The sequence below is a fragment of the Octopus sinensis genome, linkage group LG8, assembly GCF_006345805.1.
Source record: "Octopus sinensis linkage group LG8, ASM634580v1, whole genome shotgun sequence".
NCBI lineage: Eukaryota > Metazoa > Mollusca > Cephalopoda > Octopoda > Octopodidae > Octopus > Octopus sinensis.
Genome location: NC_043004.1, coordinates 106,399,229 through 106,420,823, shown reverse-complemented (window position 1 = coordinate 106,420,823; position 21,595 = coordinate 106,399,229). Strand labels below are relative to the sequence as shown.

The 21,595-nt window shown below is 38.7% G+C and overlaps 1 protein-coding gene across 2 annotated transcripts in view; it reads left to right on the top strand.

Moving 5' to 3' along the window:
* LOC115215106 (kinesin-like protein KIF9) overlaps nucleotides 1–21,595 on the top strand; it is a 65,755-nt gene that overhangs the window by 13,248 nt on the left and 30,912 nt on the right. For both annotated transcript variants that reach the window (XM_036505660.1, XM_029784277.2), the window contains exons 3-6: nucleotides 5,048–5,201; nucleotides 7,623–7,806; nucleotides 17,358–17,441; nucleotides 19,082–19,174. In XM_036505660.1, the coding sequence (XP_036361553.1) occupies nucleotides 5,048–5,201; nucleotides 7,623–7,806; nucleotides 17,358–17,441; nucleotides 19,082–19,174 (515 nt within the window). The remainder of the gene's footprint in view (nucleotides 1–5,047; nucleotides 5,202–7,622; nucleotides 7,807–17,357; nucleotides 17,442–19,081; nucleotides 19,175–21,595) is intronic.

Here is a 21,595-nt window from a genome sequence, read left to right as displayed (position 1 = left end):
CAAAGGTTACACAAGGAACCAAACAAAAAAAAAAACAAACTTACATATGATCCCTGCTGGTCCATACTACAAAATTGTAGATTGGGGATCTGCAGTAGTAAAACAGCGTTCAATACTTGGAAACGATATGTGGAGTCCACTTCTACCTCTAATAAGCCAATTCCCAGTAGAAAATAATCAATTCATACTAAAATTGTTGAAGCTGTGAAGAAACAAATGAAGCAAAATCCCTGCAGAAGTGCAAGAAAAGCTGCAAAAGCTCTTGATATTTTGAAATCGTCAATGCACAGGATTTTTAGAGAAGATTTAAAGCTAACTGCATACAAGAAGCAAAACCTGCAGTTAATTTCAGCAGCTTTCAAGAAGAAATGGCTGGACAGAGGTAAAACCATGTAGCTGAGATGAAACACACCACAAACAAAGTGTTCAACTGGTCTGACAAGATCTTCATCATGGAGGCAGTTACCAACAAGCAGAATGACAGGCACGTGATGCAGGAGACTTGCCTGAAGGTAGCAGGAGTTATCTACATGCCAGAAGTCAGCTTCACTCATGGTGTGGGCTGCACTTGCATTTTCCCGGATTTTAAAAAAGAAAGACAAATTCTCTTCTCTTGCCACACCTGTGAATTCATTTCTGTTAAGTCAGTGCCTGACACATTTTTGCTAACTCGTGCTTATTGAGACTTCTTCCACTTTTGTTGTGCAACTGTTTCTAATTAGTGGCTGAAATGAGTCATTCCACTTTGCCTGTATTCAGCTGGACATAAGAGTTTGGTTTGCACAAATTGAAGCACATTTCGCAGCTAACAAGATTTCTTTGGGCCAACAGCAACTACACATATTACTTAGTGCCATTCCTATCTCTTGCCTAATTTGAAGGATCTTGTCACAGACCCACCTCATGATGTTTTCTTACTACTCAATCAAAAATGAGGTTCTCAGACAAACGTCTCTCTCTCTGGCATCAAAGTCAACAATGAAGTTCAGGTGGAAATGTTGGATAAGAAAGTGCTACCATGGGTCACAGGAACCTTTGGTGACCGTTACATCTTCACTCAAGATAGGGCACATCCAATTTGACACAGAAGTAGTGCAAAGAGCACTTCTGCAGTTTCTGGGACAAGATGATATAGTTTCCCTCAAGTCCAAAGATCAGTCCCATGGGCTTTGCTAAATGGTCCATCTTAGAGAATAGTTTCTGTTCGCTCCTCCTCAAATATGTTAGATCTAAAGAAAGCCCATCTGTTTCCATGGATCAAGTTGGATGAAAGGTGGTACAGCACTCATGCAACTCGGTGACCACTCATTTGCAGGCTAAAATCAAGGTGAAAGGTGGTCATTTTGAAATGTAATTACTGCAATGGATTGACAATTTACATTAGAACATGTGCCAAATTTCATTATTCTACCTTAAGTTTATTTTGAATAATTAAGAAATATCAAATGGGTAAGTCTTTCTGGGACACCCCGTAAGTTTAAAATGCTATCAGAACCCTTTCTCTCCCTTTTTCAGTATTTGGTTTTCATTTTGGTATTTCATGTCAAGCTTGGTGTTTTTATACGCAATTTCCTCCAATATTTACCCACCTCTTTTTTCTCTGACAATGTTTATGCTGTTCATGACTGTTTTTATATATTTAAAACAGTGTTATTCAATTAAATTCATTTCTTTAAAGCACCCTAAATATAGTAATCTTGGTTTAGCTGAAGGGGTCTAATAACACCAGAGTATGTCTGAAGTTGTCAGAATAATTCAAATATTACTAATCCTTTTTCTTCTTACAGCATAACTATTTCTAATTATCTTTGTGATGCTCACTGAATTAGATATGTCTTCTATAACTTAACTATGGGAACTTATTCTAAAGTTATACAAAGTGATGTATTTAAAACTGAACTTCAGTGATTTGAACATGACTGTAGTGGGAAAGAAGTAACAAAATGTGTTGAGGTAGTCATGTGGACGACATCAATGGGAAAGCATCAGATTGTGGTTTGAATAATTTATTTAAACAACACTTGCATTTACTTGTATGCACCAAAAGTTTTACTACATGATATTGCCAACTTCAAGCTGGCAAAGAAGAAATTAACAGGGTGTGTCGATATGATGAGGTAGAACCGGACGTGTTTTGGGTTTGTGTGTGCATTGGTCATTCACTGGTGTCTGTTTATGTTTTGCGACTGCTACTGTATTGGGTCATTCATGCTGGGTCATATGTGGCTTTCTGTTGGCTGTCTCGCCTGTCGCTATCTCTCTCTACCGTCCCTTGATGGATTGCTGTATTTATACTGGTCATGACAGCTAGAAGGATAGACATACCACAGGAGAAATTCCTACCTATGTAGGTCACCTCCTGTCCACTTGAACCTTAAATGATACGGCTGTGGTCATAGGTTGAAGGGAAAAACCAGCCATCACTTTTTGACAGGACAAAGAAATTTCTTTTGTGCCTGTTTGGCCGGTGATGGGTCAGATGAGTAAGAATCCTTAGATTCGGTTTTGAATCTCACCTTGGAAAAAGAAAGTGTTAGTTTTTACATGACCTTTAGATTAAGAGACCTGTATCTTGAACATGGTGTCTATCATCTTAAAAGTGGAGCAGTTTCCAATTATCAATATTATAGAGGGAGTGAACTAAAAGAATCATTAGGAAGTTGAACAAAATGTCTTGCAATCTTTATTACGAGTTTAACCTTCATCATTCCAAGGTGATAACATAAAACATCAGTCTAATACTAGTAGAAATTTAATCGACTTTACACTTGTGAAATGTGTGGTCCTGTGCCAATGCCAGAAATCGATATTAGAAAAGTTAAGCTTCCAGCCGAAAGAGTTTGTAATCCGTTAATGATTTTTATTTGCCGTTATTTCACTTCACGTACGATGCGGACGATGCATTTATGAATGACATCAACGTCACACCGTTTATTTCCCATTGTGTGTTACTTCTGATTACAGTCAATAGGTTAACACCATACATCGTACTGGTTTTCGGGGGAAATAATTATCTATCTTTACGTACTGGAAAAAACACATCTTAAAAAATCTCCCCACATCAAAAACCTTTTCAGCGTGTCAAGCTACGACCCTCGCATTCCTTAGCAGTAAAGGAATTCAATAGACTTTATACCGACGAAGCCACAAATTTGTTGGAAAGGGTGGGGATTATTTACGTGTTTGGTAAATATTTCATCAGTTTCTGGAGTATGACTGCTATCGCCGATGCTGGCAGCATTGGAATTTAAGGCGTAGAGGTGCGAGACTAGACAATTTCTTATCGTGTATTTATCAAATTTATCAAAATAAACCAGATCGCTAATTAAGACAAATCTATCAAGGGAAATAACTAAAGAATTGAACAAGAGTAATCTCCCTTTAAACCATACTTTTTCTCTTTCTCTCTCTCTCTGTCTCTCTCTCCCTCCCTCTCTCTCTTTCTCTCTCTCTCTCTTATCAGTCGTGTTATTCTTTGCTCCGCAGTGAAAGATTATTTTTGTGCAAAAAATTTGCTTGTTTTGGTCGTCGAGGCCACTTCTTTTCTGCTGTTGCAGCAGAGTTTTGCTGTTCTTTCCCCCTTGTTTCAAGGGGGAAGCGGCAAAAAAACATGAATTTGCCGCCAATTTCTTCCGAGGAAAACTTTGAAAATTTGTTTGAAGGCATTAAGACGAATAGTGGGAGGAGGAAGGTGAAAGTAAAGAGGCGTCTCCCGCGCGCGTTACAAAAGCAGACGACAAAATGTCTAGCGAGGCTACGACACAACAGGCAAAGTCAAAAAGAAATTTTGCGAGTGCAGCAACTCGCCCCTGTGAAAATATAGTTATTAACAAAGAAGAATTAAAGAAATACCAAGGACTACTAAAAAAAGAAGGTGATAATGTGAAGTTGCTCCCTCCCAGTGAATTAATTTACGCGACGGAGAGAAAGACAAAACATATGTAAAAAATAAACAAATCGACTTTGTACCGAGGGAAGCGATAGAAAAAGTTACATAACGAGGGTTAGTCGCTTCGGCACTGTAGAGCTGCATTTCCCTAGCGAAGAAAAAGCTAAGGAACATTCAACAAGGACATTGAAGTCGGAAGAAGTAGTTCCCCTGCCAAATTACTTAGGAAAGAGAACTTCAAAAATCACAGTCACGGATATACCACTCGAAATAGATGTGGCCTGGGTGATAGCCGCTATTCTCATAGGCAAAGAAGAAGAAATTTCAATTCTTCAATCTAAGAGATACCACCACATGAACTGGGTTGGACAAGATTTAGAGCTTGTCATCCAAGCAAACCCCTCAGACTTAGAAAAATTGCCCAGTTCCCTTACAATTGGAGAAAATACCAGCATGATGGTGGTAGTCAAGGGGAGAAAGCCCAGATGTTACAAATGTGGTGAGAAAGGCCGCATAAGGTCGAGCTGTACGAAACACCTTGCACATCTCCACAGGTTCGTTTACTGATCGACCATTTGGGTCCGTCAAAGATCGAATGGTTGAAATGTTGCCACGCTGGCCCTCTACCACCTGGGCCCATCCGGCTGCATTGATCCCTTCCTGTCTCATTGCACGGATCTTAGCCCTGACAATCTTCAATCTGCTTGAACAGTTTGTATAACCTGTTCTTATTTCTGTTTTGTAGCATTTCATTTCAAAAATAAATATTCACCTGAACAGGTAGCAGGTCTATTTTAGCACACTTATCCAGCAGTGTCAATATGCGTTCCTTGGGCCCGTTAAATCCAGTCAAACCATTCAACCTATGCTAGCATGGATTGTGGATGTTAAATGATGATGATTGCAGTTGTAGACTAAGCAATAATGAAGCTTTCATAAATGAAAGATTTGGTGCATGACTCTGTCTCAGTATTGGCATTGAAGTTTTATACTGAAAGAATTTTTCAATAGTTTAGTATATTCCATTTCCACTTGGGCTGCCTTTTGTGAGTTAAACAGTTTATCTGGTCTAAGAAGAATTCACTAAGATTGATGTGTGAATAAATGATTTTAATCAACTTTGTTTTATATTCTTGCTCTGCACTTCACCAATTTCAGGAACCATCTTATGTTATGGACAAACAGGAGCTGGTAAAACTTTTACTATATCAGGAGTGCACGAGAATTTTCAGTATCGGGGACTAATTCCCAGGGCAATTTCTCAACTCTTCAAGCAGATTGAAGATTGTACAGAAAATGTAATTTCTGTAAGGTGAGCTCTTTCTCTCTACGTATCTTTCCTATTGTCTGGTATTGTCTATTAGTTGTTTTATATTCTTTATGGAAAATGTATTAGAGCCATTCTGCATGTTAGAAGATTCAAATTTCAAAAATATTACCACATTTTTTTGAAATTATGAAATAGTCACACCACATAACTTTTAGGTGTAATGGTAAAATGGATGAAGTGTTAAACTGCTAAACTATTAATACAAAAGGCTATGATACAAACTTGTACATGATTTGGGTATCTCAGATCAGAGAAATGGAAAAATTAGTGGACTTAGGCACACTCAGGAATTGCAACTACCCTCATCATTTAGAAGGGAAAAAACTGAAAAAATAATTCATTTCCCTCTCTGTGAGATTGGATTGGATTGGATTACCTATGTTCAGTCTACAGCAGGATGAAGGCCTTAGCATGTTTTCTCCACCAACCATGGTGGTCTGATGTGGAGGCCGTGAATTTGAGCTTGAGATCAGACTGGTTTGATGAGCCTACCCTGCCATACTGGCTCAACATGGCTTGTCAGAGAGATGCATTTTTTACTTCTTTATACTCATACCCATAGTAGTTAAGTTGATTATATGAACCCCAGTGTTTAACTGGTACTTATTTTATCAACCCAGAAAGGATGAAAGGCAAAATTAGCCTTGGTGGAATTTGAACTCAGAATGTAAGGATAGATGAAATGCCACTAAGCTTTTCACCTGGCATGCTAACAATTCTGCTAGCTCACTCCATGAAATAATTATAACTATTCTAAAAGTCTGCCAATCAACTACTATACCAGTCTCAGCTTCATTACTAATCTTTTAGTAAATACAAAATAAATTGACTGTTTCATATTTGTATTTGGTTTGCAAGATTCTTGATGTGAAATCATGTCCCAAGACACAACAAAATTTGTTTCAACAAATTGATTGTTGAGAAGAGGAAAATACTGACAATCAACTCTTCAACAATTGATTTAATAAATGTTGCAAGAACATTTGTGTTTGAAGCCACTTTGCAATATGGATTTATGTACGAGTTGGTATAATTAGGTTTTTGGCTCTGTCATAAAATTCTGTAAAATACTTTACTCTATTTCTTTCTGATACATTGTTGCAAAATAGTTACTTTACGAGGTCTGATCAATAAGTATCCGGACTGTTGTCATAGTAACGAAGCTAAAGGACACAGTGAAGCTGCTTGCATGCACACCTGGTTTTAATGTTCTAGCTCACTTCTGCTGTTTACAGCAGTGCTTGGAAGGAAGGTGTGTAGTGTGTTATCATTGCATTGATCATGACAGAGCAAGATGTCATGGCGATACCTGCTCAGAGGTCTATGCAGAGTTGCAGAAAGTGTATGGAGAGGAGTGTATGAGCTGCACACAAGTGTACAAGTGGTTCAGACGTTTCCAAGATGGCCAAAAAAATGTTAATATTGACGAATGTTCATGGATACCTGCAACCAGCAGAACTGAGAAAACCATCGCAAATGTGCTTGCAGCTGTGAGGGGAAATCATCGAATAACCATCCATGAGTGACCTGAGGATGTGCAGATACGGTTCAGTCCAGTCCATTATCACTGAAGAATTGGATATGAGACACATGTTTGCCAAGTTTGCACCAAAACTGCTTTCAGCTGACCAAAAAGACACTTGGGTTTCAGTTGCACAAGATCTCCTTGATTGTGTGAGAACAAGGAACACTTTTTGAAAACCTTACGTAGGCCTCTGAGCAGGTATTGCCAAGCTTTTGGCAAAATTTGATGCAGATTCTCTGCTCAACTTTCTCTGTCATGGTCAATGCAACGATCACTTGCTACACACCTTCCTTTCAAGCATTGCTGTAAACAGTGGTAGTGAGCTAGAACATTAAAACTTAGTGCACAATCTGTGGCTTCACTCTCCTTGCTTTAGCTTCATTATTGTAGCAAGAGTATGGATGCTTCTTGATCAGATCACGTGTGCATTAGATATCAGAGAAGCTGGTATTATAATGGTAAATAGCTGTGAAATATATATGCTTATATAATTCATACAAAGCGTTATAGTATATTACTTATACTTATAGTATATTACTTGCTATCTATTCTGTCACTTGTTGCTTCTGAAGGGATTTTAAATTTCACATGCATTAAACCATTTTCAATTCATACTTTATATGGCTTTTAATGTGTGTGTGTGTGTGCGCATATGTTTGAAACTGATGATTCATTGTATTATTACTCAGAGTTTGTCACCATGTGTGATTTTGTTTAGTGATGGATCGAATCATTAGCTTTGAAGAACGTATAAACTTTACAACTTTCCTTGTTTTTAAATTCAAACACACACACACACACACACACACACACATATGTATAGCAATATATATATATATAAATTTTTTTTTTTTTTTTTTTTTTTTGCTGTGGAATAGAATTTCCTACCTTGAAATTTACAATGAAACCTTGTTTGATCTTTTGTCAACTCTGCCGGAATATGTGGAGCATTTTGTTCCTGACCAACTGAGCATTGTTGAATCAGATAAGAACGTCTACATCAAGGGGCTGTCATACCATTTGGTGCGCAATGAAGAAGAGGCTCTTAATTTACTGTTTGAGGCAAGTCAACTTTTTTTTTATATTTCATTATAACATACATATCTGATGACCATGATTCATTCAGTTATTTAGCACTCTCGACTCTTTGCTTGTCAAGTGATACACATGTGATACACAGGACATATTTCTTTGGCACTCAGGCATCATATATAATACACGTTCCCATTTTTTTTCAACCCCCAGAGTAACTTGGGACTTATGACAAGAAAGCTTCATATTACTCTAAGCACATGAAGCAAGGGTTAATTAAAATAAAAGTATGAAAAGCATGGACATTCAGGACTTAGGTGCAGGCATACTCTATTACTTGTTTCAGTCATTTGACTGCGGCCATGCTGGAGCACCGCTTTTAGTCAAGCAAATTGACCCCAGAACTTATTCTTTGTAAGCCTAGTACTTATTCTATCGGTCTCTTTTGCCGAACTGCTAAGTTACAGGGACGTAAACACACCAGCATCTGTTGTCAAGCGATGTTGGGACAAACACAGACGCACAAACACATACACACACACACACACACACACACACACACACATAGATATATATAAGTGTGTAAGTGTGTGTGTATGTTTGTGTTTCCTTGTCTGGCCACTGTGCGATTGTTGACATTCCCAATATTCTGTGAAAACAAGTCTGGCCATGGGGAAATTATTTTACCTTACTTGGCAACACGAAAGGTATCTAGTGGTAGAAATATCTCTCAACAAACTCCATCTGACTCGTGCAAGCAGAGAAAAGTGTATGTTAAAATGATGATTGTCATTGCTGTACTGGAGCTAAACATTACCAACACAACAACCATTTCTGTCAGTAGCTATACTGGGTAATATGATGGTTAAGCTCATCAGTTATGGCTAACAACATCTCCCCACCTGAAGGTAATTGATTTTCTGGAAATATTCCAGATGGATAGTTGTTGGGAGAGACATCTATCTGACTACAGGCTGAAGTTTATTAATAAATTCTGTTGATCCTTTATTTGTCTCTGTTGTTCTGAAAAATCTGTCAGTAGGCATAAGGTGAAGCAATTACCCATAAAGTGGGTAAATGTTAGAAAGTGTGAGCTTTAAGGTGGCCAGCTGGTAGAAACGTTAGCATGCTGGGCAAAATGCTTAGCGGTATTTTGTCTGCCATTACGTTCTGAGTTCAAATTCTGCCGAGGTTGACTTTGCCTTTTATCTTTTCAGGGTTGATCAAATAAGTACCAGTTACGGACTGGGGTCGATATATTCGGCTTAGTCTATTTGTCTGTCCTTGTTTGTCTCCTCTGTGTGTAGCTCCTTGTGGGCAATAAAGAAATAAGAAAGTGTGAGCTTTAAGTAAGAGTCATTGATGACAATAATAACTGGTGTCTTAGCTAATCTGTGTCTTTGCAGTAATTGCAGATATGTAGTTCTTTCTTCTATAATGACTTAGTTTGGCTGGAAAGAGATATTTCAACATTTATGTTGGTCCAAGAGAAAATGCAATACTAGCTGGCACAGGTCATCATTGGTGATGAAGTACTTTAGTTTTAAAGGATAGGCTTAAATCACAAGATTAAGTATTATACAAGAATTGAACCAGTATATTGTTTTGAAGGAGGTCATAATGTTTTGTTACAGTTTTATCTTGCTACTTAGGTCCATAAAAGATTGTGTACGATTAAACAGGACATCAGTGGCATGAGATAAGATCATAGCTCTTGTCATGTTTTAGAGTGTTCTTGGACCATGGTATCATAACTTATTGATATTACAAGAGATCTGACTTTGACTACTACTCTAATCACTCATCATAATCATTTACATTATACTGTCTTCTTTTTGCCCTTTTCAAGCCTAGCCAGGCTCATGGGCCCGGTTTCCCAGTTTCTATGGCGTATGTGTTCCCCCCAGCTGGACGGGATGCCAGTCCGTTGCAGCGTTACTCAAGAAACAGGAAGAGAGAGTGAGAGTAAGTAGTTGCGAAAGAGTACAACAGGGGTCGCCACCACCCCCTGCCAGAGCCTCGTGGAGCTTTTAGGTGTTTTCACTCAATAAACACACACATTTGTGTTCAGATTCTGCAAGGCTGACTTTGCCTTTCATCCTTTTGGAGTTGATAATGTAAGTACTAGTTGAATACAGGGATTGATGTCACTCCTGTTGGTAGTGATTGTGCTCTTAGTAATTGTTGGGGTTGTTGTCTTGCATTTGAAGCTTCAGCAGCAGAGGTGAACTTCTTTATGGTTTTCAGTCTGGGCAAATAACCCTTATGTAGTCTGTTGCAGACATACATGATACTTAGGCTTTCTCCCCTCAAGGACCACAAGTAGTTGATTTCCATCTTGTAGCTCAAGTATATCAGGGAAGGTTTCAATTCTTCGCTAATCAGCTTGGGCCAAGAATTGTATATCTATCCCTGACCAGTTTTGCTTTCATTTCAAATATTTATAGAATATTTGTGTCATCCATGGAGGCGCAATGGTCCAGTGGCTAGGGCAGCGGACTCGTGGTTGTAGGATTGTGTTTTCGATTCCCAGATCAGGCATTGTGAGTGTTTATTGAGTGAAAACACCTAAAGCCCCACGAGGCTCCAGCAGGGGGTGGTGGTGAACCCTGCTGTACTCTTTCACCACAACTTTCTCTCACTCTTTCTTCCTGTTTCTGTTGTACCTGTATTTCCCCGAGAACTACATTAAGGGTACACATGTCTGTGGAGTGCTCAGCCACTTGCACGTTAATAAATGAGCTGCGACATCACTGGTGCTAAGCTGTATCAGTCTTTGCCTTTCCCTTGGATGACTTGTGCCTCAGAGGGTAACTTTCTAGGTGCAATCCCATGGTCATTCATGACCGAAGGGGGTCACAACAACTTGTGTCATCCATATCAAACAAAACAGTTGCTATTAACCACCAGTAGGCATGAGGACAGAATCCTCCTTTTAAACAGAGGATGATGAAATGGCCACTTGTTTCTGCTTCTGAAGCAAATCTGACCTCCATTATGTCAAATTGTTTTCTCTGACTAATCAACTGTAATTATTTGTGTATAAATTTCATGCCTAATTTAATGTTAAAGTTTTGTACAATATTTCTTCCCTTCATAGTTTTAGCTTTACCCTCTCTGTAAGTCACACCCCTGTTTTTTCGGTTAAAATCAAGCATAAAATAAGTGCAACTCATGCACGAATAAATATGGTATGTCTTATGCACCCACACAAATTTCAGGCGTCTTTTTGTGCTTGTGTTAGCTTCTTCACTCCAGGAATTTTTGTGTTTATACATTGACAGGTCACCAAGCATCTAAATATTTTTTTACTCTGTGTAACCTCCTGTGGTACATCCAACAATACCCTTCTCCCTTGCCACCTTACAAAATTGCAAGAATCTTGTATTTCTTGCAGCTGAATCTCACATCTTTCAGTAATTCTTATTGTTACAGCTGCTACCTTCTAAACCTCTGTTGATATTTTGACTGGTATTAGAACTGGCTGCCACAGAGGAAATGGTGTTCGGAGTGATGTAGCAATGGTAGTGGTGTTTGTGGTTGCTTTTATAATGCTCAGCCAATTTGTTGCCAAACTGCTGTTGCATTTGTTTTTGCTCCATTCCCATTTCACAAAAAGAGAGCTGAAAAATCTTCTCCATCAAAAGTAATGCATGTGGGTGTCTCATTACTGTTGATGTCATTATCATTGCTATTGTTGTTGTTGTTGTTGTATCTTAGTTGTTGTCTCTCATATTGTTCTCATTGTTTTTGCTGCTGCTTCTGTAGTTGATTATATCTTTTACTTGTTTCCATCAGTGGATTGTGGCCATGTTGGAGCATTGTGGCCATGTTGGCCATCTTAAAGGATTTAGTCAAATGAATCAACTCAATACTTATTCTTTATCAAGTTTGGTATTTATTCCATTGGTCACTTTTGCCGAACTACTAAGTTACAAAGACATAACCAAACCAAAGCTTATTGTGATGTAGTGGGGAGCAAGGAAACCACAAATACACACACACACACACACACACACACACAGTGGGCTTCTACATAGTTTCCATTTACCAAATCCACTGACAAGATATTGGCCAGCCTGAAGCTATAGTAGAAAACACTTGTTCAAGGTCCTGTGCTGTAGGACTGAACCCAAAACCATGTGATAGCAAAGTGATCTTCTTAAGCAACATAATTTTTATGATTGAAATTCTGCTTTATAAATGAAAAACGGTGGTTATTTCCTCTATCGCTCTTTCTCTCTGTTCACTTTTCCTCCATGTTCTCTTCCATTCCCTGTCATTCTTCTTTCTGGAATCCTCTCTCAAACATTGTTTAGCTGTTGCTTTCCATTTTAAAAGTGTGGATTAAGAATCAACTCAGCACCAATTTTGAATTCAAAAACTCACAGATTTCTTTGGAGATTCATTATGACTCAGCTAGCTGGTCCTCTTCCACATCCAGTTATTCTTTCTCTTTTACTTGTTTCTGTCATTTGACTGCAGCCATGCTGGAGCACCACCTTTAGTCGAACAAATCAATCCCAGGACTTATTCTTTGTAAGCCTAGTACTTATTCTATCAATCAATCTTTTGCCGAACTGCTAAGTTATGGGGACGTAAACACACCAGCATCGGTTGTCAAGCAATGCTTGGGGACATGCACAAACACACGAATACATACATACACACACACACACACAACACAACAACACACACACCACCACATGCATATATATACATACATATATATATATATATATATATATGTGAGAACTGTGAGAACTGTGCGAGCCATGTACAGAGACGCAGCTAGTAAGGTGAGGGTTGGCAACGAGTACAGTGAAGAATTCCGGGTAGAGGTTGGGGTCCACCAGGTTCAGTCCTCAGCCCCCTCCTATTTATCATAGTCCTCCAGGCAATAACGGAAGAATTTAAGACAGGATGCCCCTGGGAGCTCCTCTATGCTGATGACCTTGCTCTAATTGCTGAGTCACTATCAGAACTGGAGGAGAAGTTTCAGTGTGGAAACAAGGATTAGAATCGAAGGGCCTTAGAATCAACCTAGCAAAACCAAAGTCCTAATAAGTAGGAAGGTGGACCAACCACAAACGACTTCAGGTAGATGGCCCTGCTCGATCTGTAAAAAAGGTGTAGGTAGAGAACTCTATAAGGTGCACCAAGTGTAAGCTATGGACACATAAGAGGTGCAGCAATGTCAAGGGAAGGCTAACTAAAAATAGTTTTTTGTCTGTGGCAGATGCTCAGGAGAAATAAACACTGGAAATGTTGCAGAGTCGAACTTCTACCACGTTCCAGGGAGACAAACTAGAAGTAGTTGATAGCTTCCGCTACCTAGGAGACCAAGTCAGTAGCGGGGGTGGGTGTGCTGAAAGCGTAACTGCTAGAGTAAGAATAGCCTGGGCAAAGTTTAGAGAGCTCTTACCCCTGCTGGTGACAAAAGGTCTCTCGCTAAGAGTAAAAGGCAGACTATATGATGCGTGTGTACGTACAGCCATGCTACATGGTAGTGAAACATGGGCCGTGACAGCTGAGGATATGCGTAAGCTTGCAAGAAATGAAGCCAGTATGCTCCGATGGATGTGTAATGTCAGTGTTCATAATCGTCAGAGTGTAAGTACTTTGAGAGAAAAGTTGAACCTAAGAAGTGTCAGTTGTGGTGTGCAAGAGAGACGGCTGCGCTGGTATGGTCATGTGACGAGAATGGCTGAAGATAGTTGTGTGCAAAAGTGCTACACCCTAGCAGTTGAGGGAACCTGTGGAAGAGGTAGACCAGGAAAACCTGGGACGAGGTGGTGAAGCACGACCTTCGAACTTTAGGTCTCACCAAGGAAATGACTGAAGACCGAGTCCTATGGAAGTGTGCTGTGCATGAGAGGACCCGGCAGGACTAGTCAGGCCATATCCTGTGGCCCCTACCTTGGACGTAGTCGATCCACCTGTGCATACCTTCCTTCTTGTGACACTTGTGAAGACCTGCTGAGGCAAGTGAAAATCAATCAAAATAGATGAACATCAATGGAATTTGTATCTTTGTGGTACCAGTGCCTGTGGCACACAAGAAAACCATCTGAACGTGGCCGTAGCCAGTACCGCATCGACTGGCCTCCGTGCTGTGGGCACGTAACAAGCACCATCCGATCGTGGCCGTTTGCCAGCCTCATAAAACAACACCATCCGAGCGTGGCCGTCTGCCAGCCTCGTCTGGCACCTGTGTCGGTGGCACATAAAAACACCATCCGAGCGTGGCCGTCTGCCAGCCTCGTCTGGCACCTGTGTCGGTGGCACATAAAAAACACACATCCGAGCGTGGCCGTCTGCCAGCCTCGTCTGGCACCTGTGTCGGTGCACATAAAAAACACCATCCGAGCGTGGCCGTTTGCCAGCCTCGTCTGGCACCCGGTTTCGGTGGCACATAAAATCACCCACTACACTCTCGGAGTGGTTGGCGTTAGGAAGGGCATCCAGCTGTAGAAACACTGCCAGATCTGACTGGACTGGTGCAGCTTTCGGGCTCCCCAGACCCCAGTTGAACCGTCCAACCCATGCTAGCATGGAAAGCGGACGTTAATTGATGATGATGATGATGATGATATATATATATATATACATGACAGGCTTCTTTCAGTTTCCGTCTGCCAAATCCACTCCCAAGGCATTGATCGGGCCAGAGGCTATAGTAGAAAACGCTTGCCCAAGGTGCCTTGCAGTGGGACTGAACCTGGAACTATGTGATTGGGAAGCAAGCTTCTTACCACACAGCCACTCCTGCACCTATCAAGTCTGGTTTTTATTTCATTGGTCTCACAAATTTTTTTTTTAGATATTTAAGCTCCTTTAGGTGAGTAGGATGAATTATGTGTGAAAATTATCAAGGGTGAACATGACTTCCAGGTGTAGTAGCCATCATCAGCATCATCATCATTTAATGTCTGTTTTCTATGCTGGCATGGATGGTTTGACAGGGGCTAGCCAACTAGAAAGCTACACCAAGCTCCAATTGTCTGTTTTGGCAAGGTTTCTATGGCTGGATGCCCTGTCTAATGCCAACACAAGGCCAGAAATATGGGGGAAGGATCTAGTCAATTACGTTAGTTCTCAGTTCCTCACCTCAAAAGGATGAAAGGCAAAGTTGAGCTTCAGAGGATTTGAATTCAGAATGTAGAGTGCCAGAACAAATACCACAAAGAAATTTGTCCAATATTATAATTTAATCTGCCAGTCTACTGATAATTATTAATCCATTTTATTTGCCACCAAAGTGAGGTGACGGATAAGGGAGACAATCACAAGGACCTGCATAAAGTGTGGGGATTCACATAAGAAAATAGAATGAGAAAAAAAACTCCAAAACTGAAATACATGTATGATGTATAATGAAAGATGATGCAAGAGGACCTTGATCAAGGGCCAGTCTTGTGACTGGTTTGATTGATGATGTATTGACCTGTCTGTCTTTAAAAGCATATGTATACAAGGAATCTTATTCCTGTATGTAAGTAATCCTATGAATGTATTCTTGAGTAGACATTTTTTGTGGATATTATAGTTGATATTTGTAGAACTTTATGATTATTATTGTAGAGTTTGTTGAGTGAAAAGCTATAATGTTTGTTGTTAGTTGAAGGATTATTTATAGTAGAATAGGGGTAGAGGTGAGGGATTGTCATGTTTAGTCACTGGAGAAATTAATTTATAGGTTTGAAATGTCTTAGAGTTTTGAAGATTTTGTGTTTGCAGGAAGAGACTAATTCAGAGTATGATTCGGTAGTTGGGTCTTAAAGAAGAGAATTTGGTACAATTCAGCAGTTTACTGTTCGCAAGGTTTGTTGCTCACTTAATATAGTTGTGCATGGGAAGATACTTTTGAATTAATGCTAAATGGGGTCTTTTCAATTTTAGTGTTCATATATGTTTCGAGAGTGAAGTGCCATTTTTTCCTGTTTGGTTGTGAAGAGTATGTGTTGGTTGTATCGTAGTTTGAATTGGTTTGTTGTTGTCTCTATATATGTGGCTGCAGTTGGTGTTAAAGTGTTCATGATTAAGTCTAATGTTTCTTCAAGAGTAGAACGAAGAGACGTTACAATCACAATTGATGGTTTTAGGTGTGTGGTTTTGGTTTTCATATTCTCTAAGTTTTTGGTGGTTATAATTGGCTACAATTTCTTTTTTTTCAAAGTTGTTAGTTGTGGAGTATATTTTTATTTTGTGTTTATTTATTAGTTTGTGGGACATGCTGTTGGGCCAGAAGGGTTTTTGAAGTATTTTGAAAAATATACTCATGAAGGGTGTTCAGATGTGTTTGTTGGAGAGGGAATCAGACTAGATAATTTTTCATTTTCTATCTTTTGTGTATTTTGTTTATTGTGGGGTTGTATTATTTATGTAATGTGCTTTTTCCTTGTTACTGTTGTTAAGAGCTTTGTTATATGGAGTTGTTACAATATTCAATATTTTTCCATTGGTATGTTCTTGACTAGGATTTTAATTACACTTTTGAAGTGATCAGATTGTGTGTGTGTGTGTGCATGCGTGCACATGCATGCGTTTGTGTGTGTGTGTGGTGTGTGTGTGTGTGTGTGAGTATGCATACACACAGACATATATATATATATATATATATATATATATATATATACACTGGATTTTTGTTTCTTTTTTTAGTCATTATAAATAGAAGATTCTAAGTTTGGGGTGATGTCAAAAACGTTAACTCATTTAAGATGTTTGTCTATTGTAATGGAGAATCTTAGGTCTTTGAAGAAATGTAATTTTTCCCAAATTTGTTAGGTGAGGTTGAAATTTCTTAAGAGTAGACTGAACTGTAAGCACTAACAAAATTCTCATCTCTCTCTATATAAACGGCAGTTTGTCTGTGCGTGTTTCTGTGTGTCTGTTTGCTTGTACCCTCACCCTGACCACGGCTTTCAACCGATTCTGATGAAACTTGACACACACATAGCCCAATGTCATAATTCAAAACTAACGCAGCGAAAATTTTGAAAAGTTCCCCCAGTTCTGAAAAAAATCGATAAATTCGACATGGGGTCGAGAATCAGGAACACAAACCACAAACTGTGTAGGGGACGCAACTCCACCTTTTTTAACTATCAAAAAAAAATTTACCATAATTTTTTTTCCATTTTTTTGCTGTTTTTTGGCTATAACTCTCTAAAAATGCTTTATAGTTATTTCCCTTACAAACCTGAGCAACGCCGGGCGATACTGCTAGTATCAAATAAAAATAAATCTCCTTACCATAATTTTTCATCAACCCACATCCTACAAGCTCATACATTTTTCCTATCCTCCACTGTCACCCTTTCCTACACACCTACCTTCTTGGTCTACTTATCCAAAAGCAAAAAAAAAAAAAAAAATGGTCAAAGATTATTCGAAGCCGAAAAGAACCCAAATAAAGCACAGACTAATGGCTGGTGAAGGTGAGCCAACAAAAACCTTAAAGTCACTATCAACTTTTTTCATGTAAAAGTTAAAATTATCTTTACACACACACACGCACTCATTCATACATAGATTGTGTCATTTTTTACTAAATTTAATTATAATATTCTCTGCAGGGCGAAACGAACCGGATTATTGGTCAACACAGTCTCAACAGTCACTCGTCACGGTCTCATTGTATTTTTACTATTTTTGTGGAGGTAAATATTGGTAATTATTATTATTATTGAGTGAGAGAGCTGTCAAATTGATACTGAGGTACAAATATACAAAGCTGTCATGACTAGCCATCTGAGAAGGGTACTTGCATCAGAATGATATATGTACAGCATGGTGACCTCATATCAAGATATACAGCACATGATCTTGCAGGTAGGGCCCAGTTAGAATTTTCTTCTGGTCATTGCACTCAAAAGGTCTCTGAATAAGGGTTGTTTAAGGATGTTGAAAAAACACCAATATTTTCAGGGATGGATTATTCAAACTGCAAAGAATCCCTCTCAACACATGGCCATAACTCCCCCTGCTTGTGATCAGAGATGCACATATCATCAGTGACTAAGGGACATGCTCAACTGGTTAAGGTCAAGCAACTAACAAGCAAATCTGTGATATTGAGCAGAATATTTGCTGTAGCCCATCTTTTATACCAAGACAAAACAACGTACATGAGAGCATTTCCAAACAGTTAAGATCAAAAGCCATGAGAGCCACTGACTGGTATTGCATCAGGGCATTTATTCTCTGTCAAAATCATCATCATCATTTAACATCTGTTTTCCATGCTGGCATGAGTTGGATGGTTTGACAAGAACTAGCAAGGCCAGGGAACTCACCAAGTTTCATAGTCTGTTTTGGTTTGGTTACTACAGCAGGATGCCCTTCCTAACACCAACCACTTTACAGAGTGTAATGGGTGCTTTTTATGTGTTACCAACACCCACACCAATGCTTTTATGTGGCAGCTTGGTTTCAGGATCTCACTTCTGTTGTGGTGGGTGGCTCTTCTTGAGTACAGCAATGTGCCATTATTAATTTTTTTATTCTAAGAGATGCATTTAATTACCTCATTTTATTACTGGTAGATCATGACATAATTATATTATTCTGTAAAAGTACTTTCCAATCTATAACATTTTATATTACCCAAAGTGGAATGCAAGCACTTTAAAGAAGAGGTGAATTGTCAATGGACTGACTTTGTGGCTCAGACCTAATCTTAATTGGTTCTGTTTTATTTTTACTAATTTACTAGGACCTTTGAAAAGTTAGGAACATCACCATTTCCCACTTTATTTTTCAGAATTGTTGGAGAAGGTGAGTTACAGTGGTTGAGTGAGTAAAGTCACTTGGGTGGGTAACAGCATCTCTAATATATTTTTGGCTAAGACACTTAAATTTTAATTTTTCTATGACTTTTTCCTAACTATCATATCTGACAGTTTGCATCATTTTATAACTGACGTCTTTGACTTCTGTAACTCAGGTAGGTAACGCTTACTCCATGGCAAGTATTGGTTTATGACCGAGTGTAAGCATATTTTTTAATTACCTAAAGTCGTCATTCCTAATTAAGAAATCATTATTGGAAATTGAATTTTTATATTAATCTCATGTTTCATTCATGTATTTTAAATGACTGTTCTGCTGCTGTTGATGATGATGATGAGCAGTTTTTAGATTTTACTTCTTTGATATTTAGTTGCTTACATTTTCATCTTCCTTCTCTTTACTTCTGAGTCTTTTACCAACCTCCTCCTACCACATATTCTTTGATTAATTAAACTTTGCAGATTCATTAACTTAAGTAGATTTTTTTTATTCTTTTCTTTTATTAAAGTCCCATTCTTCTGTGGATTCGGACGCAAAATATACTATCTCAAAGCTCAATTTCGTTGATCTTGCTGGCTCAGAGAGGCTCAAGAAAACTCAGGTAGATGGATTTCATTGACTGTGTTTTCCCATTCGTCATTTATTCAATGTAAAAGAAATTGGTTTTAATGGTGGAACTCAAAGCAGATGAAGTTACAAATAAAAGCATGTTAATATTGGGATAAAAGCCCCTTGCTTGGAAAAGGTCAAAGGGGCTTTTTAAGCCAGTATTTTCATGCTATTAATTATGACAGTGGTTCTCAACCGGGATCCACAGGATCCTTGGGGGCCCATATAAGATTCAACTTTTAGATATTATATGCAATATATTGGATATACTTCTACAATACACAAAATATTCCAAAAACTTTTTAAATACAGTTCCTTATTTATAAAAATATAATGCGATTTTTTTTAAAACTTCAACTGGCTATGAGGGTCTGGTAGATAAGACAGGAATCAGAGAGGGTCCATAGACAGAAAATGGTTGAGAATCACTGATTTATGGCTTTATCTATTTGGGTTCCATCATTAAAAATAATTTATATCATGTCTCTTAGATTTTCTATATTCTTATGGTGTAAACAATCAAAGTGAAAGGCTTTTACCTGTTGAGTATTATGAAAGCTGAAGACAGCTGGGAGCTGTTTCTGTTTCAAAGGCACTTGAAATCAAAATATATGCAGAAGAAGTAGTAATTCCAAGTTTGCAATTTTCCATTTGGGAGTGGCTCTAGAATTTAACAGCTTTTGAAGCAGGATGGGTGTTTCTGATTAACACAGTTTTGGGAAGGAAGCGAATGTTAATTAGGTTATGGCAAAATAAAAATAACAAAAAAAAAATGGTAACATTTTGAGAGGTACCATAGAACCATGTCTTATCAGTCATTATTTGCAGTATAATTAAGTATGAGCTAATGTGAGGTCCTGTATGCACTTGCTGGAAATAGCAACCACATGGAAGTGGGCATGACTCTATGGTTGAAAAGCTTGCTTTCCAACCACATGGTATCAGGTTCAGTCCTACTGTGTGGCATCTTGGGCAAGTGTCTACTATTATAACCCTGGACTAACCAAAGCCTTGTGAGTGGATTTGGGATTAGGGTTAGACAGTAAATGAAAGAAGCTCATTCTGTGCGTGCATGTGTGCGCATGCATGCATGTGTGTGTGTGTACTCTTGTCTTGACATTCCATGATAGTTGTAAATGAGTGTCACAGATAATGTCATTCATTTCCAATAATCTGCAAAAACATGTCTGTTTAGCCATGGGAAAATAGTACCTTGCTTACTTAAAAATGAGTGAGGGTGGCTACTGGAAGGAAACCCAACTGCAGAAAATCTACTTCAGTAAACATTCTCTGACCCCTGCAAGTATGGTGAAGTGGATTGAAGTTAACATTAAAATGATGATATCTCTGAAATCCACCTTAATACCTTAAAAATAGGAAGTACCTATGGTTGAAGTACTCCTTGTACAATATATGTGAAAAAAACAAAAACAAAATGAATGATGGTATCAGCTGGACTAATTTTAATCAGGGCTGACAGGTATTAGAAGATGCACATTGCTTTAGCTATTTCCAGTCATCTTTTAGTAAAGATTTTCTGTTAATTATCTACTTATTATCAATTAAGAATTCCAAAATGAGTTTGTGTTTTAGCTAGAATTGGTGGCCAGAAGTGTTGTATCTTTGTTGTTGTTATTGCCATCACCAATGTCCCTCATCCCACAAAGTCAATATTGATCAAACAGTTCTATGACGCATAGGTTGTTGTATTTGTTTTTCTGTCTAACCAAGGACCATGTGCTCCCAGATATGCTGCAATGGGGTGCTGTACATTTTAATGAGAGGTGGTGATGAACTATAACTAATTAATTCTAAATTGAGTTTGACTAGTATTAATCTTAAATATATGTCAGACATACACAGACATGTATACATGACAGGCTTCTTTCAGTTTCTGTCCACCAAATCCACTCACAAGACTTTGGTTAGCCTGCAGCTATAGCAGAAAACACTTGTCCAAGGTGCCATGCATTGAGACTGAACCACTTTGTCGCCATCCTGGTAATGTGCACTTGGAAAGAGGTATCATCACTCATGTCAATACCCAGGTCCCTCATAGACTTAGGCTCTGGGATTGAAATTCCCTGTGGACCGGTGTATCCTGTAAGTTTAATATTCAGTTTTGGATGCTGGTAGCGCAGGGCCTGGAATTTTTCAGCATTAAACTGCATATTATTATCCTCAGCCCATCTGTAGATTGAGTCCAACTCCTGCTGCAGGTGTGCAAAATCGCTGGGGTTCTGTATTTTCTGCGAGACTTTCGTATCATCTGCATAGCTTGCCAGAGTGGCTATCCGGACATTTGGGGGCATATCTGAGAGGGCCACTATAAAAAGCAGTGGTCCCAAGGCAGTGCCCTGTGGAATACCACTCACTATTTGTGTGTTCATAGAGGTGGCTCCATTAACCACTA